The 17,889-nt window shown below is 40.3% G+C and overlaps 1 protein-coding gene across 4 annotated transcripts; it reads right to left on the reverse strand.

Annotated features, from left to right (window-relative positions):
- Positions 1 to 101: 101 nt before the first annotated feature.
- Positions 102 to 14,817, reverse strand: LOC131223312 (protein TIFY 8). Of its 4 annotated transcripts, none has more exons than XM_058218669.1 (7): positions 14,344 to 14,817; positions 13,165 to 13,355; positions 12,480 to 12,946; positions 12,280 to 12,364; positions 4,026 to 4,248; positions 3,491 to 3,572; positions 102 to 180 (listed from the first exon to the last, which is right to left on the reverse strand). In XM_058218669.1, the coding sequence occupies exons 1-7, from the start codon at positions 14,537 to 14,539 to the stop codon at positions 117 to 119; spliced, it is 1,308 nt and encodes a 435-aa protein (XP_058074652.1). In that variant the 5' UTR covers positions 14,540 to 14,817; the 3' UTR covers positions 102 to 116. The 4 variants fall into 4 exon arrangements, with proteins under 4 accessions (XP_058074652.1, XP_058074651.1, XP_058074654.1 ...); XM_058218668.1 differs by having other exon boundaries at positions 12,280 to 12,367; XM_058218671.1 differs by lacking the exon at positions 102 to 180 and adding an exon at positions 825 to 852 and having other exon boundaries at positions 12,280 to 12,367.
- Between the last annotated feature and the right edge of the window lie 3,072 nt (positions 14,818 to 17,889).

Consider the following 17,889-nt stretch of genomic DNA (forward strand, 5'->3'; position numbering starts at 1 on the left):
ATGCATGATCCAGCACACGTGGCATGCATCTATGCGAGTCAGAATTATATTGCGGGCACCCCTGTGAAGAGCATAGACCCAAATATACACTAACTGGACGATCTTAAGCATTCCATTTACCTCACCGTGACTAGACCACCATCCTTTTTTCTTTTTTTCTTTTCTAACCGTCCACCATACCTATTAATAAGATGGTTAGTCAATGTGATAACCAGGCTGTGTTTCCATCTAAAACGGCTGCCATGAGGTTGTACAGTTTAAAACGGCTGCGCAAACTATGAAATTTTCGTGGAAAAAAGCAGGCTATGAATTTATTTGATATGTGCACAGCCTGTCTGTGGTTGTAGTGGCTTTCTGTGTCACAAAGAATGCCCAGATTTTGAAATTTTAAAAAGAAAATACACAAATTTATTGAAAAATAGTGAAAACTTTTTTTAGAAAGGTTTTGAAAATTAGTAAAAACCTTAAATAATTCATTATATAAATATGTATCTAAATTTTAAAATTATTTATTAATTTCCAATAAATATCTTTGAATATTTAATTTTCTGTGAGATTTTCCTGATAATATCATGAGCAAAAACTAAAAACTGAAAATCGCCTGAAGTATTTCAAAACCAAGAAATTGCCAGGAACGAGATTTGTCATTATGGTGACTAGCAACTCGACATGGAGAGGAAAAGGCGGTAGTTTCTGCTTCGCCAGCCCACAGTTTTCCTTAACAAAACTCGACTCGACCAAGTTTGTAACTCAGTCAATCCACCGAGTTAGCTCGCCAATTCTGTCAACTGATATGAGAAATCAACTGGTTTTCTTATCCAAGTCAACTCAGCCAATACTCAAATAGACACCCTGAGTTTTCAAACAAAGGGTAGTTATTGAATAGAAACAAGCACCACTTGATAAAGGGCATGCAAAATGAACGATAAGTCTAAAAACAGTTACTACCATTTATTTTAGATGCTCTTATTTGAACAGTTGTGATTAACTGTAACAATTTATTGAATAGAAAGTAAGAGTAAAGATATTCTTAACATCTGTTTGCATGCTTTTATTTGAATACATGATATGGTCTGATAAAGTGCAACTCAAGCAGGTCAGATTGGGTTGAGGGTCAACCCAAGCCCAACCCAACTTGAGAGCTGGCCTGAGTCCAGCCCAACCTTAGACCTAACCCAAGCTACTGAATTCTCATACAAACACAATTTTTGTTGGGTTGTGGGATCAATTTGGTTTGGTTTGGGTTGGGTTGAGTTGGGTCTAGTTAAATCAGGTTGAGTTAGGTTAATACCTGCAACTAATAAACTAATACATAAAAACAAACATCTAAATGTTGAATTATATTATTAAAATAATACCTGTAATTGCTAATATAACATCAGCAGCAGGACCAGCCAATTAACGGTTGTGGACGAGAGTGTGCCGTTGGTCCATAATTAAATGGGAACCAAAAATCAGATGGCCAGGATCTTCCATCCTTGAGAGATTTTCGCGCACACTGGCATCATCCATCATCATCAGTTGTTTAAAAGTGTACCGCTGATGTAAAGGATATGGTGGACGTAATTTAGAGAAATCAGGAGATTCTTATCCCCGAAAATATAATTCCATACATCCGCAGCCCATGGTTCAGTGATCTAGACCCTAGATTCGATGGGGCCATTAGTGTATTGGTGATGTCCCAAAATTCTCCCAAATTACTAGAACCCATCCCATGCACCACTGCCCTCTGAAGATGTGCAGGAAAAATACAATAGCAATCCTGAAGGTGCCGAAGAGCAAAAGGCAAGGATTTTTACATTTTCCCCGCATTCCCCGGTCCATTAGATCAACGGCCCAGGGCCAACCCCCAAATACAGCACCGAGGTCCTCAGTCTGTACATTTGCTCGTATTTGGTATTTGGGGCACTCCCACCCCAGGGCTAGGATGTGAATAGGGAACAGATGCACTAGTATTCAATAAAGGTTTGCGAGGATCAGAAATAGCAATGTTTGGACGCATAACTCAACTGAGCTGTAAAACATTCATTTACCTGACAAGGACACCCCAAAATCCCAGTTACAGTCCCAAGTCCAACGCTGTGTAACAATTGCAATTTGGAGCCTAATTCCCTCGACACCGCAACCAAACACACCAAATATCATGAAATTTCATTACATTTTGCCCTAAATTAGACTGATTAATCATGAAATATCATGATATTTAGTGCAGCCAAACACATAAATAGCAATTGCAATCTGGAACCTAATCCCCTCCATACAAGCACTAAGGTTATTACAATCTGCTCTTCCACTTAATTTACCAAATAATTGCAATTCAACTCATCAATGCAGCCTAACCCATCTATATCCTTTTAGGTCAGGTGTCATTACAACACTAAATGTATTCGTTTCAACACATGGGGCCCACATAGACATAGTCAAATAATCAGAACCATGCATCCTGCAGAAGAATGATCTATGGTCCACTAATCACATTGAAAGATGGTTATGACCATTGATTTGTGGCATTGAGGGAATTTTCTTTTCAGTGGTCCATGTTCTTTCATACAAATGATGGTTAGAATCATCCTTTCAACTCAAGTTTCTTGCCACAGCCAAGCTATTCCAGAACATGGAAGGTGGCAATTGCCATCAGATCTCTAACCTATGGACCCCGCCAATACACACTGGTGAACCTGGTTGCAACGTCTGCAGGACAAACTCATTGCACTCTCGCGATGGAGACTGAAAAGAAAACGACTGCCTTTTGACAAGGCCTAGACATGACAATTGATTCTGTTTCGACCACCCTTCAAATGCCCATGGGTGGCTCACTGGCGTAGATCTTTCTGGTCAGTTTCAAATCATACTTAAGGCTCAGCCCTGAAAAATGCAGATATTTTTCTGCAACCACAAAAAGTTCATTTGGTTATTTGTAAGCTGGACAACCAAGGTTCCACTAATCTCTCCATGGACACGTGCCAACCTATCTTATTTGACAGATCCATGCCGTTCATTGAGCAGGCCTCACCAATGTATAGACACCACGGACCATACATCAGGTATGCATCAGGTCTGTCCACTCCTGTATGGAAACACAGGAAGTGGATCAGATAGGGGGGGGAAAAAGTACAAAGAAGTTGAGTACCAAAGGACGCAACCATGGAGGATTGCCTGAAAAAGGAAAGCTAAGAATATTTGGTAAAGAGAAAACAAAGTGAAACAGTTTAAATATTTTTGACCCTTGTAGAATCACTTCTAATTAGGTGCGGCTCCCACTTAAAATCACACCTCAGGCTATCACTACTGCTCTCACTTCCTACCTATTTATACTTGAAAACATTTCGAAACGAATACTTCCTCATTACGACACCTGGATCTGTTACTGCTGTGGTCCATGCTTCTTGCAACTATAGTTTAAACCATGAGAGATTAACAACAAAGCTCGAAAATTCTTCAAAAGCTACAACAAGAGAAGAGGTCGAGAGACTAACGGCCTCTATTATACCTCTCTTTTGCTCCTGTGTCAGGTCCCACCGCTTGACCTATAGTTCCAGCATCTCTTACTGGCCTGCCGGTTTGATTGCCCCCTACAGTCCATATAAAAATTACAACCCACAGCTATAGAAATGTATATGCATGCATTTGAATTTAGAATCCTGTTATTGCCACCAGGAAGATTAGAATCTCAAATCCTACCCACCCCTGAAATTTTGAAGCATCTGGAAGGAGCCAAGGCATTGGCAGGTGGGCCCCACAGATTGTCCCAAGTCCCAAAAACCAGGTCAGCCCAACCATCTGGGGGCCACACATGTATGTCAAATTTAGGCCACTGATCAATTCCTTTTAACCGTCCATGTCCGTATGCATTGGCCACCTGATGTCCAGATCAGCGTATTTCTGGGCCATGACATACATGGCGGGACCCACCTGATGAATGGCCCTGTTCTTGCACACACATGACAAGGATCAGTTGGGAAAACTAGGATTTGAAATCATACTTTTGTGAGCAGACAATGCGGATTACAAGTTCAGAAGATCACCAGGGGTTGACAGCTGTCCGCCTTGGATCAATCCTTGACTGGAAGCTTGCAGCAAGCACAGCTTACTCTGTATATCTTGTGAAAATTTGTTTTTGATGCCAGCTTCAATCTCTCTAGCAGGTACATATGCTTCAGTGTGGGGTCGACGCATGCTTGACTTGGGGGAATAAGTTGTGGACCAAGACCCTCCATTCGATCCAGCTAAGGCCATTATTTCATCTGCCTGTGGTAAACACCAAATAGCACTAATTTTAGTCATGGCTTTTCATGTGTGTGAAAAAAATAGAGCTTAGTCATGGTTTTTCATGCATGCCGAAACAATGGAGTGTATAAAAATCAAACAATGAACTCATTAACTGAAGAAAAAATAATGAATCAAAGCACTGAAGCAAGAGGTGTTACACACTGCTCAGGCCAAAATTTTGCAAGGTACCATTCAGGTTTTCAGTTTGTAAAAGTGAGGCCCATGGTTCAGTGATCCAAACTCATTGATATTGTGTTCCACTGTAGAAGGCCCACTCAAAAAGAATCGCCAAGATGAAAATCATAACACTTTGATAATATAGAAGTATTATGGGTCCCTGATACATCAGGATGTGGATACAATCCTGTTGTATGCAGCCCTTACAAGTGAGTCCCATGGTTTCGTGGTCCAGATGATTGGCATGATGGGCACAGCCATAGGTAGGGGATGCCCAAACAACCTCCAGACTGGGAGATCCTAACTTATCAATCCTTGGCTAACAGAGAGACAGTCAAGGAAAAAAATACAAAAATGATCCAAGAAGAAGAACAATGATCAGACTGACAATCTCCCAATCTGAAGGCATCTTCCATCCGCAATGGGGCCATAGCATCAATAGTCTGGATCAGGCACATCTTGTATGAACTAGTCGCATCAGGAAACTGCACATCGTGATGCATTGCGACCAAATAACTGCTCCCCAAAGACTATATTTCAATCTGGAAGCTATATATGGATTCAGATCTCTCAATCAAGCATTCGAGGATAATCTTGATAATATTTCAATAACAACAATGTCAAAACCCATCCTTCGAAAAAAAAAATTAACGTCATGAACCTCTTTCTGACCTTTCATTAGTTAAAACTGAAAATGCCTTTGCAGTGATAACGCGCTGAGAAGACATCAAGAGATCGAAGCCTATTTAAATCTTGTGAACCACATACAAATGCTTGATATAGATCAATATGAGCTCTTGAGTCAGGAGCAATTAGTGTTGGGAAGAGAAGCAGGCAGAAGATCCATGCATAGTATACGTAGGTCAACAAAGATGAAAGCATTCAAGAGAGCTAGTATGCTGGAATCATCTCCATGTGTGGTATTGGTAGATTGTGTTGTAATCATTTCCTAATTAAGTTTTCTAGGTCATCAGGAAAAGATCCCATGTTGTATGTTGTTTGCAGAGGACACAGAGCTAAATTTATGGAAATGTGCTTTAGAATCTAAAGGATTTAATATTAGTCAGCTATGGAGTGCAATTTTAGTAACAATAGGAGTGAAAACAAGGAATTAGTTAAGATTGCTGACAAAGAAATTTCCCAAATGACTACTTTCAATACCTTGGGTCAACAATTCATGAGAGTGGAAAGACTGAGAAGGATATTGCCCATAGAATTCAAGCAGGATGGAAGAAATGGAGAAGTGCCTCTGGAGTTTTATGTGATCGTCGAGTACCACTCAAACTGAAAGGGAAATTTTAAAAGGAAATTTTATAGGAGGGCTATAAGACCAGCCATGCTTTTATGGGACAGAATGTTGTGCAGTTAAGGAACAACATGTTCATGGGATGAGTGTAGCTGAAAGAGGACATTGAGATGGCCCAAAAGGCTGCACAAGGAGATAGAAAGAAAACACTTGATGAGCTATGGTCTAACTGAAAGTATGGCCCTTGATAGAGTGAAATAGCAGAATGGGATTCATGTGGCCAACCCCAATTAATCAGGATAAGGCTTAGATGATGATGATTTCTAGGTCATCTGGAAAGATCAAAGTAGAGCAACTAAGTCTATGGAATTTTCTAGAAAAGGTTTTCTATGGTCACTTTTATGCAATGAAAATCATTTCACCCAAATTCATAAATCTTTATAAATTAGAGGGAGTCCTTTCCATGACAACTAGTACAGAGGAAAAAGCAGAACTGAGGTGAACAGAAGGGAAGGTAATCTTTTGTATGAAGAATAGTGTAGAAAGTTTTTCCTTTTCCTTTTCTATCATTTTAAATTTTTGCAGGATTCTCTTAGGTCTTTTTCTTTTCTTCTCTGGAGTCTTTTATTTTGTGTGGCTTCTTGTGGGTTTGCCATGTGTTACTAGTATGCTATATATGCATGTTGGTTTCAGGAGTTCACTGTGGTATATGAAGAATGATCCCATGCAGTCAAATGTACCATACAGTCGACTGCATGCGGGGCCCACCGTGGTGTCAACCATCCAAACCGCGCCAGAGGCAAGCCCACCATGAAAATTGGACACACCAATAATCAGCCAGATTCAAAACTCAGGTGGCCACACCATCTGGAACAGTGAAAAACATGCCTAAAACCTTTAAAATCATGTGATGGGCCTATTAGAGTTTTTGAATGGCCTGTTTTTTTTGTCCCCTCATCCAAGTGGGACACGTATAATGAACAGGTTGGATGGTGTCTAATCATCATGGTAGGCCCTATAGGTAAGCCAACAGTCAGCGTTCCCTTTGCACTGTTTCATATGGTGGAAGCCAACCGAGTTATGGATTGTAGGCTTTTTTTTAGCCTGGGCATAAAATCGCAGCACACACTCGATGGAAAGCTTGAATACCTACAACCATGCTGTGCCATAATGGCTGTTACGTAAAACTAACGGTGGCAACCATTACACGTTACCGGGTCGTAGTGGCCGTTGCGGAAAAAAAATGATCCATAACGGCCCGTTACACCCCTGTAAAGGCCGTAATGGCCCCATTATGGGGCCAATACAGGTTTTTTGGGTTTTTTCCAATAAAATAAATAAATAAATAGAAAATAGACCATAACGACTGTTTCAGCCCGTATCTTAAAAGAAAAAGCAGTGGCCGTTATAGTCACCATAACTGTTACAGCATACCTTACCTGCAACAAAGCATGATGCTGCATGCATGGTGACTTATGGTGAGATCAACTACACGCGATCATTCCTCTCTTCCCCCTCCTCTGTGGGTGAGTATGCGCATAGGTCTCAATTCCAACCAGTTAGGTAACCATCAGATAACTTTCAACTTGTCATGTGAGTGTGAGTGTGACATCCAACCTGTCCAATTGGTTGGCCCCACCATGAGGATCACCTTATCTCAAAATCAGCCTAATCCACTCACAGGTGGCCGCACGATTGAAAACAAGGTATATCCATTATAAAATAAGATACAAGTGTGACTCACTGATGAGTGGATCGGGTTGATTTTTGCATAAGGTGATTCTCGTAGTAGGACCAACCTATTGGACAGCTGGATGTCATACACACATGATAGGTTGAAAGATATTGACCGGGTGGATTATAACTTATAGTCCATAAAAGTTCTCTCTTTAGAGAGACCTCTCCCCCCCCCCCAAATGACATGCTCGGAAGAAGCTTCTGTAGATCCTGGTTCACCAAACTGCATTGAAAGAGGTCACGGAAATGGACGCAGATTGCGTCCTACCCCCATCCATCTCTAGCTCCGAACGGGCAATTCTGTGTGATGTATCTGTTTATCCAAGCCGTCCATCCCTGCTCTCAGATCATTTTAAGGTATGTGCACAAAAATGAGGTAGATCCAACGCTCAAGTGGACCATGCAAAATAATAAGCTTGGGTTGCATTTAATGCACAAAGCATTAAATGCCAGTTGCATCAAATGCAAGAGTCATCTGTGGTGTGGTCCACTTGAGCATTAGATCTACCTCATTTTTGGGCTTACACCTTAAAATGAAATGAGAAAAGGAATGGACAGTATGGATAAATAGATACATCACGGTGGGCCTACCCACAGAACTGCCCGTTCAAGGCTAGAGACGGGTGGGGGTAGGACACAATCCGCATCCCATGGAAACAATCCCAGATCATTCTCAAAAAATGTGAATGAACAAGTAGCCTACGGATTCCACATCCCTAAGGCACAAGATGCAAGCATTAGGAATGATTATGCTCCTATTCTAGAAATTCTCCATTGTAAGCACCTATTCTTTTCTACCAATGAAAGCCAATAATACCTTAGGGGATCTTTCTAGCCCCAACCGCATTGGCTGGATCCCTTGATTCACTCCTAACCAGGACTTAAAGTTGCCTTGTAGAAAAAACAAACTGTAAATTTTCCAGCCTCCCACCTCCACACTCACCAGCATCATGATCAGAAAGGAACGATGACTGATTCTGAAGACACACCAATACCTCATCATTCCATCCACTTCTAAATCTGACAGATGCCTACAACACAACAGTACCCAAACAACCTTTCTACCCACAACCTCCAGGCAGTCAGAATACAGGCTTCATTATCGATAAAAATACCAAAATATGAGGCAGGAACCACTGCCAATCATATAGGATACACCTTTCTTGAAGGTATCAGCCATTCTTACAATGGCTTTCCATGCCAATGAAGCTCTGTAATGAGACAATTCATTAGTAAACCACCCACCCTCACCTCCCCATATTTGCATCATATCACCATTTTCCACAGGCCCCCATCCTTTTTCCCAAATCTCCATAGCCTTTTACCCAAAAGAGTCATATTCATCACTTTAAGAGCCCTTCTACCAACACCTCCCTCCCTTATTGGCTATAGACCTCCCTCCATGTCACGAGATGAAATTTATGTTGATCATATGTACCTTGGCAAAGAAAGTCACAACGAGTTTATCAATTCTAACAAGAATGCTAGGCAGACAACAGAAGAGAGACATACAGTATCACGCTTAATACACACAATCTTACTTTGGTTGAAAACCAGCAAAAAGAAAATAAATAATAAACCAGAAAATTTGGGAAAACCAACCAAATAGGCCTATGATTTGGTGGATTAGGGCCCATAACATTAACATACAACAAAAACAAGAAGCAAAAAAAAAAAAATACAAAAAATGTTAACCCCTCCCCAATTTACCCACAACAGTCCACTAAACTTTGATTCATCAAACCCTGCTCAAGTCATGTGTTTTGATCAGTGTTTTCAGTAGTGTAGCTAAAACGCTACATAGCATATGCATGTATCGTACCTCCCTCATAGCATACACTACATGAAACACTACTGTTTTTATATTTTCTCTTCCATGTTAGTTCAAAACATATTTGGAAATGGTGGTGACTCATCCTATTCACACACGACACCACAGTAAATCAATCTGGACCATCCAAATTGTGATCCATGTCATGGATAAAGCATATATCCCACTCATCGAACAATCTTAATCATCTATATGTCGGCTTGGAAGTGTACGGTTGGATAGTCTTAACAGTTGTACTTGTAAATGGTGTAAGACTCACGACACATGCTCCACTTTATAACAAGTGATTTCGAAAAAGGGTTTTCAAAACCCTACTGTTGCAGTGAAAATACTCTTCCGACCCCTAAACTTTCATCGAGTCAATTCTCTTAATCCATTCTACCGTTCACAGAGAAATTTCAGGGGTTTGATCAACCCTGTGAGAGAATCTTGTGGCTAAATTTTCATAGGCATTCAACCCCAAACAAATCAAAATTCAAAATTCAGATTTCCCCCATTTCACATCTGTACCGCACTACCGCTGTGAAGCTTGAGATTTTGATTTCTACTTGATTTGGAAGAGAAATAAATGTACTTTTGTAACTCTTAACCTCAATTCATTATTTTTATTTTATTTTGATTGATTTAGGGTATATTTTGTCCTTTTTTTATTTTTGTCCTCTTTGGGAAGCCAGTTTTATGTGTCATTGTAGAATAAACTTGTCTTACCAGCATTTTTTGTGTGGGGAGTACTTTGGTATATGTATGACATGGCATCCAACTCGTCTAGTCCATCATGTGAGCCACCACGCCACATGATGATTGTATATGCATGGTTGTCTTTTTTTTTCTGGCCTGTTACGCTACAGTTTTAGTAGTTGTCCACTGTTTTAATGTTTTATATGGTGTGGCCCAGCTGTAGGCCAACGGCTAAGCTCTTGTTACATTCTCTGGACCCTTTTTTTTTGGTTTTTGCATTCTATGGGCATTCTTTTTTCCAATTAGGAACTTTGAGATGAGACTATGTTTTTTATTGTTTTTACTGTTTTGTTGGTGTTCTGATACTTTCGTTTAAAATTTTAAAAAATTAGCTAAGGTAATTTCTTAGAAACTTGTTGATGTGATTGATTTGGCTTGCATGTAACTTGTTTTGAAGTTTAAACATGCTTAGAAACTTGTTGATGTAATTAATTTGACATTCTAACCCTTTTTTTCTTTTTTACTATTTTTATATTCATTATTATTGTTTATCATATTTTCTATCATTTTAATTAAAAAATTTGAAGTATCATGCAGCTTATGCTACACGCTATAGAGGATCGAACAGTGTGCCGTATGCTACATGCTACTTAAAACAGTGGTTTTGATCACCAAAATAGCTTAGATCTAATTGAATATTGGTTTCAAAACTACCTCGAAGGCTGAAATGAATGAAAAACAAGAAAATGAGAGAAAATAAATAAATAAATATACATAACATATTAAAAAGAGCCTTTAGTATGAGTCAGTAACTGATCTAGGGTGGCTTATATACAATGTGGGTCAATATAGCCACTGATCTTTGGTTCAGACATTTTCACCCCTGTTTCAAGTATCAGAAACAGCTGATACATACAGATACAATACACTTGTGTCAACCTAAACGATACAAATATTCAAAATCATACATACAGCTCATGTTTGGGACAGACTCTTTCTTTCACCATTTCTCAAACAATTCCATAGAATCTGCCACTTCTCAGCAGATATTTTCAAAGTGGAATGGTGAGGGACAGAAGGATGCAATGTCAGTTTCCAAAAAAAAAAAAAAAAAAGAAGAAGAAGAACAAAAATTGTGATCAGCAATTGGTTTTGGAAGCAAAATTTGGAGAACCATTGCAAAATGTTGAAACTAGTCTCATCTGTCTAAGGGTCGCAATGGGCTGGGCGGGCCCAATGAGCCCAACCCAGCCTGGACCAATTAGCTTGGGCCATGGACTGGGCTTGGGCCTGACAAGCATGGCCTGATTAATTTTCAGGTAGGCTTGGGCCAAGTCATTTTAGCCCAACCCAACTTCATATGTACATCTTTTATCCTAACAAATTGCTACAAACATGCCATTGTATTCATCGATTAGGTAACCCATGCATCTTGAATGCTGACCATTGATTTAGTTCCTTTAGGTGTCTACTTCTTTGTGCACATGAGGCCCACTTCATCAATGGATAGATTAGGAACATTCAAGTTAGAAATAGGGATATAATCAAGTTTCAAGTTGGGCCAGGTCGGGCCCAGGCCCAACCAATTCTTCCAGACTCAGGCTTGGGCTTGCTGGGCCAGACCCATGCTGGGCTCAGGCAATGTGCCTTGAGTGCTGGTCTGCGCCTGGGCCCAGGCTTCACCTGACCTGGCCCCAAACCCGGCCATCACCACCCTTATATCTGCCCCCAACAACCTTTCACAACCCTTTCCTAATTATTGGACTAGTTGCAGATAGAAGATGCTCCATATCTCCTAGATCGGAAAATCTTAACCCTTCAATCAATTACCTACAAATAGATGGATAATGGTGCGTTTGGAGATCTAGAACTCATAATATTTTACAATCCCTAACACCAGCAGTTTCTACAGTCACATCGGTAGATGTTGTCGCGCAACAGTAACCCCAAGCAACGGGACTAGGTTCAACCAAGATGCACGTGCAGATCCCTTTTAGGTTCCCAATCAAAACTTGATAGGTATTTCTGATAAAATACAACAATAACATGGATGCTAATGTAGTTTGGAACACTAAAGTTCTTGATGAACCCAGAGAAATGGATATCAGTAATAGAACTTGGTGTTTCCCCACACCATCCGTATGCAAAAATTGAAGAACATAATCTGTGGAACTGCATTGGTTGTCACAACTTCTCTGGTTGATGTTTCTATACGCATGAAGAAAGGAATCATTTAAACACTAACGGGATATAAGAAACACTGGAAAACAACATCAGTTTCTCCTTTTCAATTTTTCACTGCACCTTAAATAGGCAATGCAATTGGACAGTCAAAGCTGACCTTATTTGGATGGACATCATCAAAGACGTGTGCTTGGCCAGCATAAAATATGGTCATCTGCCGACTAGTAGATCTTAAGCTACGACTGCTGGAGACAACAAAATAAATGAAAGATGGCATCAATATTTTCATCACTTGACATCTAGATCCACCATCCAAGCCAAACAGTAAGAAAATTGAGCATAAGTGACAAGATTTACCTCAGTGGATTAGCAGATTCTGTTTCAGAATTTGAAGGCCCAACCTTTGGTCTACTGCTACTCAGCAGCACCCCAGCTGGGTTTCTATCTGCCACTACACTACTTCCGCCAATGACATTCACAATACTGGAGCCTCTAATGCCTGTTCTAGAACCCTCATCTGCTGCAGGTTGAGAAACAAGTGAACTACTAGTACTAGCATGAGTTGTGTCCCTGTATCTGCTTGAAGAACGCGGATCCACATATGCTGAGAATTGACCAAGACAAGAAGGATAGTGCACCATTGGCCCTGCATTCATTGGCATTGACCGCTCCCAACTGGAAACAACTAACTCAGGTCTACCATTAATGGCTGGTGGAAATATGAGAGGAGAAGTACAAGTTGGCCTCGGAGGTTGCATAGAAAAGAACAATTCATCATCATGGGATCTTTTCTGTCGCTCTCCCCCCGCCTCATTTTGGAACATCTGCATTGCAGGTAGCGAATTTGTTGAAGGGAGAATAATCTTGGTCAATGATGGCAATGATAATGACGACAACCATCATGGTGTCGCAAGGATAATAATGATGCTTGACTATCTTTCACGAAGGAATACAAATCAATGCACCAAGCACCACTAAAAGGATCCTCCCCTGGATATGCAATTGATAAGACTAAATTACGGTAGATTCTAAATACAAATACCTTCAATAGATGGGAGTTTTCAACAGAATCCATTCCCATGTGATGCATCCTATCCCTCGTCAAACCCATAAAAGCTGAATCTGAATTGCTCCTCTTTCTTCCCAAGGATCTGTTGCTCATCTCCGTTGCAGAGAAATCACTCTTTGAACTATGAAACTGAACACCCTCCAAATGGTTTCTTGTCTGCCTCTCTGTGAAGAATTAAACAAAGAAACAACAAAAAAGAGGATGCTAAGACTATGATTCTGCCCATGGGTTCAAAAAATAAATCAGACCTAAAAATTTATCTAAGTACATCAGTTATTCCTTGAATTCAAATTCACAACACATTCATAAATGGATTAATGTGTAAAGAAAGGACAAGACAAGATATTGTCTTTCCCAAGCCTTAACAAAAAGAACTAAAAGAAGTAAAAGAAAATTACAAAATAATATAGCAAAAACGGGAAAACCCAAAAATCACTAAACTTGGTTATTCAATTCAATTCTGCGTACCCATGTACAAAAACTACCACAGAAAAATTACATCCAATTCTGCATACCCATGTATAAAAACTACCATAAAGAACGAAAAGAGAGAAGAAACAAATTAAAGAGAGAAACACCACAAAAGCTACCAACCCAATTCTGAAATCAATGGGGAAAAAAAAAAAAAAAAACACCACCCAAGAAACAATATCAAACTACACCAAACACTAACAAAAAACCGCTAGATGCTTAATAAACCACCCAAAAACTAACACTAGAAAGAAACAAAAACAATCGATAGTCAAAACTACCAAAAACCATTTAAAAAATGAAAAGCCACCCAAAAATGAAACAAAACTACCAAAACTAACCAGTTTTTCAAAAATAAATAAATAAATAAATAAAAGAGTCCAAGAAGCCCAAGCCAAACTAAAAAAGAACTACCATAATCAATCCAAAGAAATAACACAGACGACAAAAACAACAAAACAAAATAGAGAAGGAAAGAAACTGAAGAAACACTGTTCAAACAGAAGTCCCATGAAAATCAGTCTAAAAAGGTAAAAACAAACCCCAACAACTACAAAAACACATTTCTGAATAAATAATAAATAAATAAAACAACCCAACAAAAAAAAAAAAACCCCACACTACTAAAAAGAATATGAAATCAATCTGAAATTAACAACCCAAATATTCATGGTAACGCACCCGAAACTAGATCAGAACTGGCCGATACAGGGCCATGGGCGCCCGACGAAACTCCAACAGAGGCAGATGCCGACGCCTCCGAAGCTCGGATTTCTCCAAAACCAGCACTCTTCTTAACCAAGACAGCAGCAGAATCTGCGCAGCTCATCCCCAAGAAATCATGTAAGATCGGGTTCCCATCATCATTACCCATCATCAGATCGCCATTCCCTTCAGGAAAAGGCGAGCCTAATCCTCCCCATCACTTCAAAGATGGACCCGCCCTCCGCTGCTCGATGAAAGTCCCCAAAGAACAAAGAAAAAAGTGCAAAGAAGAACAAACGAATAAAAGAGTAGCTCGAATTTCCAATGAGAAAGCAGAAGCCCTCTCTCTCTCTCTCTCTCTCTCTCTCTGCATTAAAAAGCAAAAGATGGGAATTTTTAGGTGGGTTCTGTTCTGCTGCTGCAAGCAGCGGCATTTGCCGAAAAAAGAGGGAAGAGGGAGAAAAGGACGAGGGCTTTTATAGCAAAGGATTTGTTTCATGTTACGAGTATCCCTCACACGCGCGAGAAAGGATAATTGAGACCCCGCACGTACCCAAGACAGTGCGGACCTTACCGTGGAGCCCACCTTGATGTATTTATTATGAATCCACGCCGTTCATCCGTTTTTTCAGATCATACTAGGTTATTCTGCTAAAATTTAAGTAGATCTTATTATCATATGGACTGTATCTTAGGACATTGTGGTGATTGACCATTAATGGGCCACAAAAGTTTTGGATCAAGCTGATATTTGTTTTACCCCATTCATCCAGGATTATTTGACCTTATCAACATATTGGATGGTAAATAAACGCTATGGAAACATTCAGGTACTCACTAAGAAGTTTTTAATGGAGTAGGGCCCACCTGAGATTTTGATCTTCTTCAATTTTTGAATAAGGCCCTAAATATGATCTGGAAAAACGTATGGACGGAGTGGATATAGAATATACACATCAAGGTGGGCCCCACTGTAAGGGACGAACCGTCTTCTGTGAGGCCAGGGTCTCACCAATTCCGCTCCCCCACACGCGTACACAATCAGCTCTATACGTCGCGAGCAATAGGTTAATCCAAACCGTAAAATCGTGGAATGTCATTTTTGGATGATGAATTTCGTGAAAAGCAGATTGAACGGAACAATCTACTTTCCGATTGCATGGGTATTTGTTTCTTTAAATTTGGACCGTTGATTTTTTAAACGTCTAATTCCGTGGGTCCCACGATGATATGTTCAGGATGACATTTGGTTGTGATCTTCCTACAGTTTTCTTATGATTTTGACGGTATGAAATGAGGCACATTATGCCACGTGTATAGGGTTGGATGCGAGAACATGAAATTTCGTAATCTAGCAGAATAACAATGTTTTCCTTTTGAAATATGTAGTACGTGTACGCGGATTGCGTCCTACCCCGCCCGTCTCTAGCCCGAACGAGCGGGCCCACTGTGATGTATCGGTTTATCCACGCCGTCCATCCCTCCTCTCGGATTATTATAAGATATATGCACAAAAATGAGTCAGATCCAACGTTCAAGTGGACCACAGCAAATAATAAGCTTGGGTTGCAAGAAATGACAAAGCATTAAATGCCAGTTGCATTAAATACAAGAGGCATCTGTGGTGTGGCCCAGTTCAGGGTTGGATCTATCTCATTTTTGAACTTATCCATTAAATTGATCCGAGAGGAGGAATTGACGGCTTGGATAAACCGAACTGCTGGTGTTTTTAGTCGGGGGAGCGGATTGCCTGCGACCAGGCAGATTGCGTACTGAGTAAACTCTATGGGGTCCACTATAATTTACGTATTTTATCCAATCCGTCCATACATTTTACCAGATGATTTTAGGGCCTCATCCCAAAATGAAGAATATAAAAATCTAAAACGGACCACACCACAGGAAACAGTGTGAATTGAATATCTACCGTTGAAAATTTATTAGGAGCCATAGAAGTTTTCGATCAAGCTTATATTTGTATTTTCCATTCATCCATGTTTGTGTGATCTTATGAGGAGATTGGATGACAAATAAACATCACTGTGGGGCCTAGCAAGTTTCAACGGTGGAAATCATTATTTCCACTGTTTCCTGTGGTATGGTCCACTTGAGCTTTGGATAAGCTTCGATTTTGGGTTCAGCCACTAAAATGAGCTGAAAAAACGGATGGACGGTGTGGATAAACCACATACATTCACTGTGGGCCCAACAGAGTTTACTCAGTAGGATAAGAGCATACTGAGTAACTCAGTACGCAATCCGATTTCGCAAAGGGATATATACCTGTGGCCTGGGCTGTGTGGGCCTGCAAAGATGTCCGTAGAAAATCCACTCCCCCCATCTGTTTTAAAAGACCACAATAGGACTGGACTATAAAAATCAGGCAGATCCAAATTCAGGTGGACCCACAGACACGTGTGCGGGCCTTTAATAAGATCCAACCCGCCCATCGGATACGGTGCCTCACTTTGACCGTGTAAAACAAAAATCATGAAGATCGAATACTCAGGGAGGCCACATAAGTTGGGATTGGACGCCCATGTGTTTTGTGCATGGCCCACTAAGGGGTTTATATGCCATCCAATCCATTCATCTGATTTGATACATCAGGTGAAATAATAATCTAAAAAATTTAGGGCATTCAAAAACCTAAGCAGGACACACCACCTGAAGTTATCTATTTTTGGTATAATTTCATGACGTGGCCGACCTGAATGTTGAATCACCCTAATTTTAACTATCAAAGCAAACGAAGAGCGTGTAAACCACGGACACGATTTTATGGAAATTAATTTACTATTATATTTCTGGCATTTATTGGACAGCTAAATGAAAAATATCCAACGGCTAATATCAGACAAATGTCCGAGAGAGGTTGATCTACTGACACCACGTTCCACTATCTGAGTTGGTTTAGTCCGGTTAATTTATGCCACGTGTACAATTTATGAATGCTGCGCACCAAGTGGCATACTCTGCCGCTGTATAAAATAACTCACCCTTCAACAATCTTAGCCGTCCAAGTCCGGACGCGAAAGAGAAGGGTTGAAATCCACCTGTCCATCAGCCAGCCTTGTTTGAACGGTCCATCAATGGTATGTTGGCCCAGGAGTGAGGAATGGAGGAGTTGAGTTTGTACAAGTGGAGTCAGAGCTCACTTGCCGACCGTTCATACGATGGGTCCCACTGCAAATGGACTATACCTATAAAATGGCCTAGATTAAAGAAAGCTCTTTCTTTTTTCTTTTTCGTTTTTATTCTTTTTTTTGTTAGCTTGTTAGTATACCCCCTGTCAGATCACACTTCACTGTTAGCCACCCCCGTGCCAAGACCTCAGTGTTGAAACGAGGTATCTTTCACGTGCAGTCTACCACTTACGCTATGAATCTGGGTGTAGATTAAAGAAACCTGGTTAGCCACCCCACTAAGGAATTTATGCTAAGACCTCGGTGTAAACGGGGCATCTTTCACTCAGTCTACCACTTGAGCTGTGGACCTGGGTGTAGATTAAAGAAACCTTGC

Source organism: Magnolia sinica, chromosome 13 (genome assembly GCF_029962835.1).
Source record: "Magnolia sinica isolate HGM2019 chromosome 13, MsV1, whole genome shotgun sequence".
Taxonomy (NCBI): domain Eukaryota; kingdom Viridiplantae; phylum Streptophyta; class Magnoliopsida; order Magnoliales; family Magnoliaceae; genus Magnolia; species Magnolia sinica.